The 17,619-nt window shown below is 31.6% G+C and overlaps 1 protein-coding gene and 1 long non-coding RNA gene across 12 annotated transcripts in view; one reads left to right on the top strand and one right to left on the bottom strand.

Moving 5' to 3' along the window:
* LOC105833444 (focal adhesion kinase 1) overlaps nucleotides 1-17,619 on the bottom strand; it is a 106,213-nt gene that overhangs the window by 31,423 nt on the left and 57,171 nt on the right. For 3 of the 11 annotated variants that reach the window (XM_036291561.1, XM_036291560.1, XM_036291562.1), the window contains exons 2-3: nucleotides 15,397-15,978; nucleotides 1,422-2,071 (exon numbers count right to left, since the gene is read on the bottom strand). The exons of 1 other annotated variant lie outside the window; for it this stretch is intronic. In XM_036291561.1, the coding sequence (XP_036147454.1) occupies nucleotides 1,422-1,675 (254 nt within the window). In that variant the 5' untranslated portion in view covers nucleotides 1,676-2,071; nucleotides 15,397-15,978. Of the gene's footprint in view, nucleotides 1-1,421; nucleotides 4,051-15,396; nucleotides 15,979-17,619 lie in introns of those variants that run through there. 7 more of the 11 variants (XM_036291565.1, XM_036291566.1, XM_036291564.1 and 4 more) reach the window with 5 other exon arrangements.
* Nucleotides 8,050-10,783, top strand: LOC118647186. Its single transcript, XR_004964501.1, has 2 exons — nucleotides 8,050-8,906; nucleotides 10,460-10,783. It is a non-coding gene; the product is annotated as an uncharacterized LOC118647186 (long non-coding RNA).

The raw sequence follows: 17,619 nt of genomic DNA, 5'->3' as shown, positions 1-17,619 counted from the left end.
TGTTTTATATATAACTAAGAATACAATTTCTTTCATATATATAAAACAATGTTTCATAAATAGAATATATTTCAATTTGGCACTGTTTTTCTTGTGGTGAGATATGTATATTATAGTTCAAAATAAGAAGTAACTTTTTATAAATATTCTTCAAGTATATTAAAGTAGAGAGTAAAAGGCAATAGAAAAATCAATTTTATGTTTCTATGCTAAATATCTGCAGTTCAAATGTAAATAAAAAAACATATTCAAAAACGTATTTTTTTGCAAAAGAATCAGTAATGGTAAAAAAATAAAAACTTGCGCAAAAATTAGACAATTAGTGTCCATCTCTGCGCGGTTTCTCTTCGCGACTGGTGGTGAATTTGCGAAATTAACCGAAAGTCCCGACGTGTCGCATGAACTTTTTACGCCGACATAATCACGATGCAAATTGCAATCGCGAATTGTTGCAACACACGTGTTTTATTTGTTTACGATCTCACGAATCGTAGGTCGTGGTAGAATTATTGAAAGGACATAAATTACGAGTGAGTACGCACTGCATGTGAAGGAAAGAACGTCATTGAGCACGTACAAATCGCACGGGCGAATATAAATAACTACTTACGCGATATGTTAATAATTAATATTACATTGTATAGCGTGAGATTATTTTCTTCGTTAAGAAACATATCAGATGGAAATTGAAAACTGAAACCTGATATCTTGGTTTCTCAATAATCTGTATTAATTTCTAATTTTCTTATGAGTGTCTAAAGATATTTTGTACTTTGTCTTAATGTTTTAATGTTATTCCAACATTTATACAACAAGTTTATACAAATACATTTTTTGCGCTGTATGTTAATGAAAATGACAGCTTTTTCCTCAGAGTAATGTTTAATTCATTTCGTTCTTTCTATTTATTACAAGATTGCAGATATTTAGCATCAGCAACTTCTTAATTTTTTTTAAAAGAGTTCTAACGAAAAATTGAATGCCGATGCAAAAAAGGACGAGAGAGTCTGGCGTACCCCGGTTTTGACCCACCTTAGTACTTCTACGCACCTGCAATTAACGCCCACGTATGCAGCTTACCTTTCACTATTACTTTCTCGATTCTGCGCTTTTGCATCGTCTAATCGTTACAGCATCGCGTGCGGAAGATCACGCATAAAAAATGTGATCGCGATGCACTTGTTTCAACGATTATAGTACAGATTAAATCATTCGTTATGTTTGTAGATGTAACACGTTACTTCTTTGTTAAATTTGAGTTAATCGATGTTATACATTTAGTAAGTCGACAATCGGTTTTGTTAGAGAAAATGTTTGTTTTGTTAGTGAAAAAAGTGCAATTTTCTAGAACGTCTAGTAATTAAAGCTTACTGGAACGACAATTATGGACACGGTTCGCCGCGATAAGGACGTGTCTTTACCTTGTGCGAGACACCTTATGAAACCTCCACGTTCCCAGTGTGTCTGGACTGTAAGAATCGCTGCAGCTCAATTGGCCCAGAGAGCAGAGTAAGCCCTTGCTATCTCTTCGCCATCCTTTCTCACGCACACAACTCTTTTCCCTGCGTCTAAAGAGTATGTCTCCTTTGGAATTCTTTCCAAAGGTGTCGAGATTTTGAGTGCGACATGTAGGCCAGGAGATTCCGCTGGTTTTGCGCTCCACGAGTTCCAACATTTTCTAACAAATATCCAAGTAATTGCAAAATACAATTATCTTACACACAATTAGCCGAGCACCATCCCGGTTACGACGATCGATTGTCTCTTCTTTCCTTGCCTCTTCTTCTTTTCTCTTTTAATCAAAGTCACTTTCCTCGAGTGCTTAGTTTAACTTGATCAGTCATGCTCGTCGACACACAATTTGCAAAAACTGCACGATCATAGTCTTTGTTTTGCCAGTATAGTAGACATTCAAATTTGCTTTTTATTCAATTCACTGAATAATAACTTTTCCAAAGTTTGATAATTTGATTTAATTCGCTTATTCTCTTTGTTTTTTTCACCGTTGCTATTTAAGCGTTTGCACTTGTGGACATTTATGTAGAATCAAAATTGATCTATTTTTTTCAAACTGAAAGAAATTAAGATCGATTTAAATATTCCATGCCGACAGGACGATCTATTGCCTGTCGATTATTCTTATATTTCTCCGTAACGTGATTCTCTCTTGGCCGGCAAGGCCACATATTCCTCGGTGGGGTAATATAATATAATTATAAATAAAAATAATATTTACGGCGAAATGAATAAGAAAATGAGAGAGCTAAGGAATAATTGAAGAATTCATAACGGCGACGCCGGCTACAGCGAAGTAAGATCCGGATATATTTCGCGATGATTCCTTATTAATTAAAGCGTGTTTCGCGTTGCAATCGTTGAGAAATATTCATTTAATAACAAGAAATTTTTGCAATACTATTAACTTCAGAAGATCAAATAACTTTCTCTGAAACTTATAAAGTTTCTTTCCCTAATTTGCAATTTCCTTCTTGGGTTTTTCACATCGACGTATAGTGACATTTTGCACAATCGCGATAAAATTCTTACAATTTGCGTCTAAAATTCTGCTCTTTTTTTTCTTCTTGATAATAAATTTTTGACACGGAGAATCACAATTTATCCGAGATCTAATTGAATCTGATATAGATTTTAAATGTCCATTTACAAAAACAAAATATACATTTCAGAATATCTCATAAATTGTTATCCGAATAATTAAAAAGAATATTTTTAAGAGTTTTTCTATTCACGATGATGCGCGCGTGCGTGCATGCGAGCACATTCGCGGCCAAACAGAAACTGATCGCCTCGACCAGCCGGAACGGACAACCTGCCATTCTCCTCTCTTGAACTCCCTTTTTCTTCTTACACCGCGAGCGTGTCGCGTGGGACGCATTGATAATTCCCACAGGCATGTGTTTACGACGTGTTGTAATTCCGGTATCGCTACGCGACGCCGATCGCAGACTGCTTGGGACCGCGCCCGAGTTTGTTAAATGTGGTCAGCGTGGTAAACGCGGTTGGCAAACTCGTGCTTACATGGTTATTATCTCACGCTAGCCGGTGTAATTGCTCGACAAGGTATTCTCATAGAGATCCTAATCTTTCACTTATCTTACGGATTATGCCACCTGTATGTTATAATCGTATATATTATTACACATAATACTAGTTATAGTTCGAAACCTTTTAATTTTATCAACAAGATACATTATATACGAATGGTTTAGTCTCCATTAATTTAATTTTGTTAATTGGACTTCGAGATCAGGATATATTTTTTAGTTGCATACGGAAAATCGAAACTGGTTGTATAAACTGGATATCTGACAGATTTAATTAGAAAAATACAAATTCATAGATAGAGGAGGGAAGGAGGTTATAATCCACCATTTTATTTTGTTAAAATAATTCGGTAAATATTTACGTGACATAATTCTTGTCGGTACAAGTTCGTTACCCATAGAGTTCTATCAATTATGTTATAAGCAAAAGTTTTTCGAGTATATGTTTATATATATATATATATTAGAATTCTATATATATAGAAAAATTGCGGTTATGGAATCTGACTTGTACATAGTATCATACATAGTATCACAAAAAAGTATAAAAAATATATGTAAAAAAATATCTTTGGCTCTTGCAACTTTATGTATTGTAATATTACAAAAAATTAATAACAAACAATATTAGCTAATAAGTATCATAAACCCAGGATTGCTAACATCCGAAACGGATAGAAACTGTCAGACGAAGTCTATCATAAAAGTATAACCAAATTACGAGGGGATTACAGAACTAATGTAATATAAAGAACACATCTATAAAACTTTCGGTATCTGCAATATTGAATTTTTATGAAAACACAATAAACATTAATGATTAGTGCCCATGTTATAATATCTAAATAGCATGTAACAAAGTAATTTGGACAGTTATCTCCAGAATTCAACACAAAGTATATGAGATATGGCGAATTCTATAATCTCACTTATTTTAACCTGTAGGGTTATTAAATATTATTATATATTTGGTTATATTAATTAAATGTTTATTTAAAATAATTTTGTCAAAGCTTATTAACTTTTATAGATTATTATTATTATTATTATTATTACCAAATATTATTACCACTTTTTTCAATCTTATTAAATACATCTTTATACATCAAATATTCTAGCTATGATTATTATGTAATAAAAATCAGAAATTTAATTATGATAGATATTCTAACCCTACCGCTAAATAAAATTGTCTCATTCTACGTGTCTGGAGAAGCTTTAGGTAATATAATACCAGCATGATAATAACATTACTACTTGTTGATATAGCCGACATTAGCATTGTGACCATCATGTCGCGTTGAAGTACATCTCTTTTTTTTTATAAAATTAAATGTTCTTGTGTTCTCTTTAGAATTTCAAGGCCGATGAAGAACAAAGAAATAATGGACATTAAAAGTGATGCGCGGCTGAATTGATACAAAGTCCTGCACGTGGAGATCTGTCTTTGTCGGGACGTACTAATTCACGTGCAACAGAAGCAAATATCGGCTCGTCTTATAAACGGAAGTACTTATTTTATGTGCCCATCTTATCTGTAGCCGAGTTACCTTCCTACTAACTTGTATACGAATTTTCACAATCGGGTTTGGTCTTTGGTACACAGAAAGATATCATCAATTTTACTGTAAAAAAACAATTACTCAATTTCAATTTTTCTTTTTAGTAAATAACGTTTATCTTTAACGAATAATATTTTCTTGATAACTGTATTAAAATATATTCATCATTAAAAAAAAATTATTATTATTATGTATTCAAGGTGGTATTATAAATTCCCCATTACATTTTGCGTGTTCATATAATAGGGGGGTTCAAATATCTTTTTGTACAAATGCAATTTAGATACATGTTAATTGGAGATGTATTTAACTTTGGAATAATAAATTGTATTCTCGATGCGATGTATCTTTCTGAATTCATCGTGCTTACTGATTCGCTTATACACTGACCGATCAATTCGACACGATTTTGGATACAGGGAGCGGATCAAGCGGGAGCGGAATTCAGGGAAAAATATTATACTATAAAATATATCCACTATATCTTATCATTGAACGGAATCACTTTGAGATCTGTAGAGAAATCAAAACCATCCTAACAAAATCTCAAAAAGCAAGTGACAGTATTCAAACAATTGTATCTAATATACCATATACATGAAGAGTATGCATGTGGAAATCACCATCTTTAATCATAAAGGACTGATTTAAAAAAAAGAATATCGCTTCAATACAAGTTTTGCCAATCAGCAAATAATATAATTTTTCTATTAATAAAATATAGAGTAACGAAAACTCACAAAAGTTTATTAATAATGAACTCTTGAAAAACAAAAGAAACGTATTTTGTCTAAAAACATGGTCTGACACGATATCTTATCTCCTGTTTTGTAGCAGTTAATAAAAGTTACTAATTGGTAATAGATAATAGGTTCGATAAAAAAGTTTTTGCAAACAATTAAATAGTATGACAAACCGGTTTTTTAATCAAAATTAGTTAATAACTTGGACGAAACCATGAAACCAATAGATAAGAGTCAGAATTTTGTGCATTAATTTCCAATTTTGGGTTACAAAAACAAATTTTTAAAAAATCTTCAATAATGGAATCTTTTTATTTTAATAAATCAACGATTCTCACGTATTCGAAATATTGAAATTACAAATTGTACTTGTGAGTCGTGCCGCTTTGGAAATAAAAAAACAAAAATCCGCGCATGCTGCCAAAGGAAATCAAACACGATCCGCTGAGAGTGTCGCGCTTAATCCTGAATTATGACAGTTTTGTAAGATAAAGAGATACGCGCGGACACGGCGACAAGAGAATCACGAATGAGAGTTTCGGGGAAAACGGCTGGTCGACGCGTTTTGAGACGCGCGTAAGTTTCTGGATTTTTACATTATAATTTCGATTAACAAAAGCGACGGTTCCTTCGTTCTTACGGTACATGCGTGAATCCGGTTGGAACCACTCGATTAAGCTGACCTGAATTCCAATTACGTGACACAGACGTCGAGAAATTTGTATACGGCGAATTCCAATCTACTGTAAATTATCAAAATGAAGAAGGAATGGCGTTAATATTAGTGAATTTATAACCAGGCTAACGAGCATTTTCATGTCATAAAATGATATACCGTTGGGTCGAAAAAGATAACAAGGCACAATGAAAGAATAAGTTTACTATGCATGCACGAAGCATTAGGTAAGAGCGTTGAAACAAGAATAAGTCGAATGATTTAATTTTCTTTTTTCTGATTGTATAAAGAACTGTCAGACGATTCTCAAGAACAATCGTCATTACTTCGATTACGTAATGCGAAACAATATGCATCATTGTAGAATGAGGTGCAGCTATTGCGAACATTGCAGTCGCAAATAATGCAAAACATATAATCATCGCTCTCTCAAAGTTGTATCATTACGTAAAAAGGAAGGGAAAACAATCACTCAGGTGAAATGCAAAGACACTATCGCTTAGCTGTTATCAATGATGCATTATGAAGAGAATTTCGTAGCTATTAAACTTTCGCATTATCTTGTACATCTTACATCTTTTGAAGATATCTTAATATTTTAAGTAACATTTTGCATCATGAATGAAATTATAAATCCTTGCGCGTATTTACGCCTGTGTGAAGTTAGCACCGCATCTTTCAAAATTGTAAGTTTTATTAAGAGTACTATTTGCACCCCAAAGAGTACTAGAGTTCCTGATAGGTATTAGCAAGAGTACCGCCAAAATACTTAGAGAAATTGCAATTTGAAAATATGAGGTGCTAACTTCCCATGGCACCGCAACATGAAAAATATATTGTTTTAAAGATCCTATCTTAACCCTTAAATGCATGATTTTTTTTTTTAATGAATTTTCAGCTCAATATGATACAATAAAAGGAGCACAATAAGGGAAAAATAAGAAAAAAATTCCATGTTATTGTTTTTTTTGTTATTGTTTTTTTCGTTTTTTTTGTTTTTTTGTTTTTTTTTTATTTTTTTCGCACAGCGTGACGGAAAACACTCGAGCGGTATGTAGGCAATCGACTACAATGTGTGCTTAGTCGTTTTCGTACATACGCTCAACGCTACCCACCTAGATATGGCATGTTGCCAAATGGCAACATGATGCATTTAAGGGTTAAAGTACTCGAAAAGTACTACAGTTCCTGATACATTTTAACAATAGTACCAACCGCCAAATATTATAAAAAAATTATTGAAATTTGGAGATGGCACCGCAAAATAAAAAAAATATTGTTTTAATGATCCCATCTTAAAGTACTCAAAAAGTACTAGAGTTCCTGATACATTTTAACAATAGTACCAACCGCCAAATGCTTTAAAAAAATTATTGCAATTTGGGGATGGCACCGCAAAATTAAAAAATCATTTTTTTAATGATCCTATCTTAAAGTACTCGAAAAGTACTAGAGTTCCTGATACATTTTAATAATAGTACCAACTAATAAATACTGAAAAAAAATTTTTTTAAGATTACAGCCTATCTTTCATAAAAGTGGCCGTAACTCCTTTGCCTTTAATTTCACAGCTTTTGATTGGAGTACTTTTGGCACCCCAGCGAGTACTTTCAAAAGTTATTAAGGCACAAAACTGTAAAATTAAAGGCAAAAGAGTTACGGCCACTTTTATGAAAGATAGGCTGTAATCTTAAAAAAATTTTTTTTTCAGTATTTATTAATTGGTACTATTATTAAAATGTATCAGGAACTCTAGTACTTTTCGAGTACTTTAAGATAGGATCATTAAAAGAATGATTTTTTAATTTTGCGGTGCCATCCCCAAATTTCAATAATTTTTTTAAAGCATTTGGCGGTTGGTACTATTGTTAAAATGTATCAGGAACTCTAGTACTTTTTGAGTACTTTAAGATGGGATCATTAAAACAATATTTTTTTTATTTTGCGGTGCCATCTCCAAATTTCAATAATTTTTTTATAATATTTGGCGGTTGGTACTATTGTTAAAATGTATCAGGAACTGTAGTACTTTTCGAGTACTTTAAGATAGGATCTTTAAAACAATATATTTTTCATGTTGCGGTGCCACGGGAAGTTAGCACCTCATATTTTCAAATTGCAATTTCTCTAAGTATTTTGGCGGTACTCTTGCTAATACCTATCAGGAACTCTAGTACTCTTTGGGGTGCAAATAGTACTCTTGATAAAACTTACGATTTTGAAAGATGCGGTGCTAACTTCACACAGGCCGTATTTACAAACAAGATATTAGTTGTGCAAACAAAGCTGATGCTGGTGCTTGTGATGAACAGTCTCTCTCTCACACACACGTACACACACACACGCACGCACGCACGCACGCACGCACGCACGCACGCACGCACGCACGCACGCACGCACGCACGCACGCACGCACGCACGCACGCACACGTAGACGTAAATAATATGGATTGGATATAGTCTCGGCGCAAAGAAAAATTAAAATCTGCGCTTGGCGCAGCATCTCTGAATGGCACAATCTGAGAAAACGATAGCGCATGTAGAAATGGCATCGTCAATTTTTTAATGGAGTCAGATTGTCAGGCTGATGACAGTTCGATTGCCGTCGATGATGGCACATCTCGCCTCGCGGTGTATAAAAGTGCGGAAAATTTTAATAGCATTTGCAGTCGTCAGAAGTACATCGAGCTGCGAAGCGCGATGGACAGAAAACATTAAGTTATTCCTTCGTTTATCAACAATGGGAGCGAGGCAATAGAAATGAGAAAACGATAGCGCATGTAGAAATCGTATCGTCAATTCAAGATAACAAGAAAGTACAAGGCAATTTCTGAAAGGCTATCATACACGCGAGACGTCGGTAATTAATAAATCTTCTCTGTCCAAGTTATATATAAAATCGAACGCTGACGTTCCGATGCAAAGATCCAAAGATCTTGGTGTAGTAGATGCAGTTTAGATTCTAAAATTAATGCCCATTAACAGATCGATGAATCTTAAAATAAAAAAATACTCTAGCTGGTTAATTTACGGATTTTACTAGAATTTACTTTTGAAAATTTCAAATATTTAAAAGTTAACTTCGAACTTCAAACCTTCAAAATTATCTTGAAATTTGAAGTTAATTTTAAAGATTTTGAGATTCAAAACTTCGAATATTCGAAATTATTAAAAAGTAATAGCCTTAGATTTTATGCAGAAAGAATGATTTAACTTAAATGTTTTAAAATCTAGTTAAAGGCATAGATCTAAAAATAATTTTATTGGCCTATTGAAATAATTAAAAGGTTTCCTTTAAGTATTTTACACAATTAAAGGATTTCTTACAAAAATCAAACATGTCAATTTTATAAAAAATGAGGATTGTATTAAATCGTATTTATTAAATCATTTTATATCAGTAGCATCACATGAAAAACAATTTTAGCTAAAATCAAACAAAAAATGAGCAATATAAATATAAATGATAGAGGAGAAGATAGTAATATAACCAGTGCGGATAATATAGCTACCCATATTATCTCCGTTATTAGCTGACAAGTTCTAGTAATTATTTATGATATTATTTGTTTAGTAGCCTACTGTTATATAATGATGCTAATATGACAAAACACAACAGTCAACATTTGTTATAAGGCATTTTTACTTTTAAGAATTTTGAAAATTTTTTAAGGTACATTTTAACATTTAATTACACATACTTCTTCATTCTTTTTAAACTTAATTGCATTATCACTTAAATGTATGTACACTTGAGTACTTTTTTATTATTTAACTCTTTATTTGGCTGTACATATTTCGAGTTATACAAAATTAAACGATGATATAGGATGTTGTCAATATGGCCATCTAATTGTAAGTGTTCTAGTAATGTGGTCATTTTTCTAGTAATATGGTCAATTTTTCAAGATCTCCATATCGACAAAATTCCTCGATAAATAGATTAAAGGCTTAATTTAAGGCTGTTATTTTTTAAAAATCTTTTATATAAATAAGATTCTTTATATTTAAGGTTATTTTTATTGAATTTCTATTAAATGTGAATAAAAATCACCTGTTTCGATATAACAACTTATTTTATATAAATATTATGTTTCTAACAAAGTTAAACGCGTTTTTTTCGAAACGTTGTTTTTTGAGGCAGTTGACATAATTTTGGGAAAATCAATTAATCGATTTTAAAAATCCTTGAGGCGTTGTATTTGTTTTTGACTTGTTATCGCGTAGATTAGACCGGTTTCATTAAAAATTAAATGTTTTCTCCAATTTTTTTTAGCAAAAAAAAAAGCGTTTTTTTGTATTACTTTCTAAAAGCACGTGTCAACTCGCAAATTTTCAATATTTTTTAATAATTTTAGTCTACGCGATAGCCACGTAAATAAACTAAAAAAAATTTAGTTTTTTTTATTTCAGGCTATTGGTTCTTGAGATATCCTGTCAACCGTTTGGTCAGCTCATTTTTCAACGTTGCGCTTCTAAACTAATTTCTTGGGAATTTTGGAATAAAATGTAAACATTTTTTTCATATCTTGATGTGTGTATTAATAAATGTGTGAAAAATTAGAATCGTATGCCTTATAATTTTCTTTAAAAAAATTCTAAAAAAGTTCTTATTTTTAGTGCGGTTACATCAGAATGTACCCTTAAGGGGATACTAAACTGCTGTGTTTTATCATTAATTTTCGGACACCGAAATCTTTTTATTGATTGCATGGAATTGAAAATCCTTCTCCAAAATTAAAATACAGATAATAACGCGGTGCGCTGCGATCAATTTCATACAAAAAACGAAAGAAAGTTAGAAAATTATAGTTTTGTTATCGACTTCTGTAGTCGATTCGTGAAAACATTGGCTGCGTACAAAAGTTTTAGACTTTGTACGTATAAAATAAGCATGGAGCGCACTTGGCATTTCAGCAAAGAACAATACTGTGCTTTTAGAATGAGCCTAGGAACCTTAGAAAAAAAGTTTTCGGTGTTTAACCCTTTGCGGCACGGTGGTCGATATATCGACCACCTATCTTGAAGTCATTTCTTTAATTTTTCGAACACCAAATACTGTATTTTATTACTTTTTCTTGTAATTTTACTTTAGTAAGAGTCTTAGTAATATTTGGTAAGGTATAATTTTCCTTTATTATTAGTTAATTTTGTTATATAAATAAATAAAGTGAAAAAAAGTGTGTTTTTTACAAAAAATGTATGTCAGAAAGAAGGAAGAATCATGAAGCTGTGAAAATCAGTATACAGAGGTTTTTTGGATTGCTGATTACAAATCCGCTATAAGATTTCGACGATTCTTTTTCAAAATGGCGATCCAATATGACGATTTACGATTTTGAGTGTTTTTTATCGGTTTTTTATAAAAATTGGTATACGGGGATTTTTCAGAACGCTGATTACGAATCCACCATCAGATTTCGACGATTTTTTTATGGCAAATCCAATATGGCGATTTTGAGTATTTTTTATCGATTTTTTATGGAAATATACAGGGATTTTTCAAAATGCTAATTACGAATATAAAAATTGATTTGCTGTGCTAACTGTAATAAAAAAAGTAAATTGTGGGAAAAAATAAAAAAGAAAAAAAAATTGTAAAATACAAAAATACAAAAAAAAAAAGGAGACAATGACCGCCACATCCACGTTCGTGTCTCTGAAGTAAACTAAGTGCGGTTTCTTTTATGAAAAAATTTTATGTTCTATGTATCATTGTCGAAAAAATGAAAAAATATATAATCTCAAAAAAACATTTTTTATCACTCATTATTTGAAATTTTCCATATTTAAATTTCAAAAATCTGATGACCTACACATAATCAACCTAAAAAAGCTAGTTCTGTACATCTGTTCTTGTAAAAAAAAAGTAAGAAAGTCCGAAATTTTTCAACATTCCGACCCTAAAAAATTCAATATATCAATTTCCATAAAAAACCTATAAAAATACTCAAAATCGTAAATCGCCATATTGGATTCACCATTTTGAAGAAGAATCGTTGAAATCTGATGGTGAATTTGTAATCAGTATTTTGAAAAATCCCTGTATACCTATTTCCATAAAAAACCGATAAAAAATACTCAAAATCATGACTTGCCATATTAAATCCGCCATTTTGAAAAAGAATCGTTGAAATCTGATGGCAGATTCGTAATCAGCGACCCTAAAAATCTTTCTACACCAATTTTCATAAAAATCCGATTAATAGAAAAATGTATGCCGCAAAGAGTTAAGAGGATCCTATCTGTTTTATCGTTAGAATTGTACAATTTGTTCCAATGTACAACTTTTTATTGCATTTACAGAATTAAAAATTCTCCACAATTAATTCTGGAAAAGGATTTATAAATCTATAAAAGAAATACATACAAAATTTTGTTAATAACGTGCTCAAATGACATTATCGACCTCGATCAAGTTTGACGAGCAGTTTAACATCGGAGTCGTCTGTTTTACCGATTGAACGTTACTATTTTTAATTAGACCTATTTTTTTACTGATTTTATAGAATTAAAAATCCTTCTCCAGAATTAAAGTATAGTCAATAACAAATAGTGCCTCCCTATAATTTCATGTAAAAAACAAAAAAAGTTAGAAAATTATATTTTTGTGCAGTCGTCTCGTGTCTTTCATCTGCAACACATAAGTTTTAAAGACTCTGTACGTACAAATAACTAGAACGCACTAATCTTATTACTTGAAAGAATAATAAAATGCTTGCAGAAATGAGCTAGAAGCTTTGATATAAGAAAAAGGCCTCAGAGAAAATTTTGTATATATGTGTGAGTGAGGAATCGGTCCAAGACGGTCCGAGGATAAAAACAGAGCACTAGTTTAATTCACAGATTAATATAAATATACATATTTTAATTCTGGAAAAGAATTTCTAAATCTATAAAAGAAATATATACGAAATCTCATAAATGATGTGCACGAATGACTCTACATTATCGACCTCGATCAAGTTTAAGAAGCAGTCCAGCATCCCCTTAATGAGAGCTCAAAATATTAATCAACTTTGTTCTTATTTTGATTATGTATTCAGAAGAAAATTACTATATTTAGACAAAATATAAAATTTATCGTTAAGAGAAGTTAATAAAATTTTGAAAATAAAAAGTAAAAAAACTATTATTTTACATTTTAAATAATATTTCCTTCTTTGTCTTCATTATTATTGTTATAAAAAAATGAATAGTAAAATATCATAAAATAAATAGATAATAAATATACAATTTCTGTAGGAACCGAACAAGAGGTTTCTATTTCTTAACAAATAGGTCCGCAAATATTAATCAAAATTTATAATTTATTTTCATATCTCCTATATGTTCAAAGAAAAATAACCATATTTACGCAACAACCAATTTGAAAATAATAAGTTTTTTGATTCGAGAAAATATAACTTTGGACTTGTTTGATTTTTATAGAAAATTCTTTGTAAGAAATGAATTTGATAGTCCAACACAATTATTCTCAAATCTATGTATAATTAATTTCTTAGCAAAACCGTTGTTTCTATATACAACAATGTAAGAACGATTTGATATTAAAATAGGAGTGAGATTAGCATAATATCAATCATAACTGTTGTCAACTATTTTAAAGTAAATAATGGTATTGTTCGATATTTTTCGAAACTATGATCCACTCTATCGTGCTTATTCAAAGGCCAAGTAATTAATTAATCAAACAAATCCAAGTATTTCACTATCAAGAAACTAGTGTAATTTTCATTAATAGAATATATTGTAATAATGTGATAGGGCTTTTTCGTTCGTATTATCAGGCTAAGTGTTTCCAACGCGAAACTGGAATAAGATGACAATTCGAAGCTATTTACAGTTTCAAAATGCTATTTGTGAACGTGTCACGCAGATGTCCTTCGAAAGTTCTTTGTCATATTTCGGCTATCCAAGTTCTATAAGGAGTACCGATTAAACTTTTCTCATTTCTAACCATTTTACTCTAACTCTTATCCCTTTATTACTTTAAAAAGTAGTTGGTACATATCGTTATGGATTTTAATCTCTTCTAACACTAAAAAAATTTGTCAAGTAACGCTAATTAATTATACGGTTAATATAACCAACAATAATTTTATTTTTCTAAATATTCAGTAAGTATTATATCACATACAATAATATCATCAACCGTTAGATAATATTAAGTATTTAGTAAAAAGTAGAGGAAAAATATTTTTCTTATTTAATTTTGGAAAACATGATATAAAAAGATTCGTTCTCAATGCTTTGTACAAATCATAAAAAATATTTTAATTACCTATTTTAATATTAAAATGTTAGTCAACTATTTTTTTAAGTACATCAACCAATATTAGGGAATTTTGATTTGGCTACTCTGGAAAGAGCGAAATTGTAGGCAGCAAGAAACATCCAACGCTCTGGCAATATGAAATGGCATATTGTGAATGACGATAATTAGCAGCAATTGAGAGTTGCGGTGGCGATGATTTTGTCATAGTTACCTAGCGCCATTGACGTAACAAGAGAACTAGAAAAGAACGTTTTCTACAGAAAAGTTGGCCTTTTCATCCTCTTTTCTTTGCCCTGCATCTATCTCTTTACGCATCCGTAACTCTGTTCCGTATACCTTCATTCACAAATTAGAAGGAGACATCAAAGCCTTTATACGGAAATTGCCACGGGCTATTTCTCGAACGAGACAAATCTGTTAAACGTTTGCAAAGCGTTTCAAATGTTATTTCATGCTATTCGATTAAGTAAGGACAAACCCAGCAAGGCAACTCAAAATTAGATGTTCTCGCTGTTGATTTTTCATGTAACTATTATCGATCTCGACGAACAAGTCAGATAATAATTTCATATCTAAATCTCTTAAAATTTAAAAAACGTTTACTCAAATTTTGTAAAAGAATTTTATGAGAATTCCCAAATTTTCCAAGAATTTTATTCAAAATTCTAAGTAAAATTATAAAATTTTTAAATGTAGCTTTGAAATAAAACTTGGCAAGTTTTCCCCAGGGTTTTCCGCTTTTTGAGCTGTATTTTCGCATTGTATATGGGTCTAAGAATCATATGGAATAGGTTTTTTCCGTTTGCAAGTGGGGCCGAAAATCGACGATTTCTAACATTGTCCCTTGCTTTATTATGCCTTTGAAAATTCCTTAATCATATAAATTAGTTTGAAGAATAAAAAATTAATTCCCAAGAAAATTCCAAGTTTTCTCAATTTTTTTCTCAGTAAATACTCTGTTTAATCTTAATACTGCTAATTATCTGTGTTTTTAATTATCGTAGTTTTTTTCAATGTATTATAAGTAATTGAATCTCACACATGAATGACAAAATGCGACCAATTTACTTACTCGGTAGTTTCGAGGTACTGGAAGACGCGGTAAACGGGGCGTCGGTACATGAAGAGGTGATCCTCGACACGCTCCACCATCATCCTAAAACCCACTTCATTCAAAACGGTGGGTCACTTATCATCACCCACTTACCACTTCTCACTGGTTTCTATGACGGAACGCAACACAGCAACAAAACACACGAGATCACAAAGATAGAGCGACAATTTTGAGGAAAATTCTTTTGTCCGCGTTCGAGCAACCAATGTTTAACCGCTCATATTTGTGATCGTTCTCCGTGACAAAACTCGTCGATTAAATCGAAGAATCCGTCGTCGTACGAACGATTAATAGTATCGCTCTGACGTGACAAGGTTGGAATCAAATGAATGTCCAGGTTGGTCTTTTATTTTCACAAACTGTTGTTTCTCGTCCCGTTCTCCCGTTCACTACTCGTCCCGACAAATCGATACGTTCGATACAAACAGTTGGGTGACAGGTGCACTAAAGGACCGTGTCCTTCGGCAGGTTTTTTTCGAACAATAATCCTCTCGATGTCTCGTTCTTCCGTAATTTTGCCGATCCCAACGGATCGTTAGGCTTGATTTTAAAGATATACATATAACAATCAGCATTTGTGTATCAATACGATTAAGATAAATTGACAACAATAAGAATGTATTGTAATAATATACTCATGGTAAGAAACAATGTATATTATATTACTACTATACATTATGTATGTATAATACCTACATTAATTCTTTATTTTTTAATCTTATTATTTTTAAGTTATATATTTATTTAAAAAAATCAAATAGTTCGTATCTGATAAATTTATTTGAAGAAACGCGTATGTATCAACATGCGAGACTAATAAGTTATAAGCAGTTCGAGTACGAGTTACATTAGAAAGAATTGGTAATAGGTTATTAAATATTGAGTGAATTAAGGGGACCGTCTTTACATTAAAGGGTAAAAAAAAATCGATTTTTTTTCTTGCTTAAATCGATAGTATTTCATCCGTAGAACATGCTCCTGAAGTCCCAAGTATAGATTCAAATTGTCAGGCCGAAATGAGCACGTGCAGTGCGCACGTCCCGAGCGCTCTGAACGGGACAGCGAGTAAAAATCTCTAACAATCTTTGAAAAGGTACATTGCCTGCTCGAAAAGAATTACTTGAGAGGTGTTTAGGTGGGTATACACAAAATGCCAATAAAAGTTTTAATGCGACGATTTGGCAACTGGCCCCAAAACATTTCCATTGCGGCCGCAAAATCATTAAAATTGCTGCCTACATAGCTGCTGGAATTTTCAATGAAGGCTATTTGTCGGTTCTAAGAATCACGTCATGCATGGAAATAATTATTGGACCAATATGCAGAGATGTTGCGGATAGAATAAAAGAAAATCGCACGATTAGCCAAAATCATCGTAGCAGATCTGTTGCGCAGGAAACGCGTACTTACGACAAACAATGGCTGTTGGAGAAGAATGAATTGTATGAGGACACTGAGAACATTTATATGGAGCAGAGATAGTAGATTAATCGAAAAGTACGGATAAACAATCATTAGCAAGCTTTTATCAACCTTTTTTTTTAATTGAAAACTTTAAACTCGTTTTTCTCGAAACCACTTTTTTCGAAACTGCGTACACGATTTAAAAAAAACTAATCGGCGGATCTACTTCTATTTTTTTTTTAATTAAAGGTTATTAAATTATCTTCTGTGTGAACCTAAAATATAAATTAAAAGTCATGTAAAAAAAGTTATTAGAAAAAAAAAATCAAAAAATTTTCACAAAAAATCAATTTTTTTTTCAAAATGCCATTTTTATAAATTTTTGTAATAAATGTATGGCTTTCTTAGGTTCACTTAGAAGCTATACCCATAAACTTTACAAAAAACTTTGGTTTTTTCCTTTCAGTCGATTCTACTGGATGTTATTGTGTACGCAGTGTGGAAGAAATTTTTTAAGGCAGTTGTACATTTTTGCTTACAACTTATAATTAAATAAATAAAATTTTATAATAAAAATTGTTTTGAGTACCTAAAGACATGCACAATAAGTGGAAAAAATCGCAAAAAGATCCATTGTTTAGTTTCATTAGAAAAAAATCATAAATAAATGCTTAATTTTGGCCTCCTAATGTAGACGGCCCCCTTAATCAAATAATGCCGATAAAATATTCGGTTAATAGCAAAAAATAATATTACTTGTCTAAAATTAATAAAATG

The sequence above is a fragment of the Monomorium pharaonis genome, chromosome 8 (genome assembly GCF_013373865.1).
Source record: "Monomorium pharaonis isolate MP-MQ-018 chromosome 8, ASM1337386v2, whole genome shotgun sequence".
NCBI lineage: Eukaryota > Metazoa > Arthropoda > Insecta > Hymenoptera > Formicidae > Monomorium > Monomorium pharaonis.
Note: the sequence above shows the minus strand (reverse complement) of the source record. Positions and strands in the feature narration are given on the sequence as shown.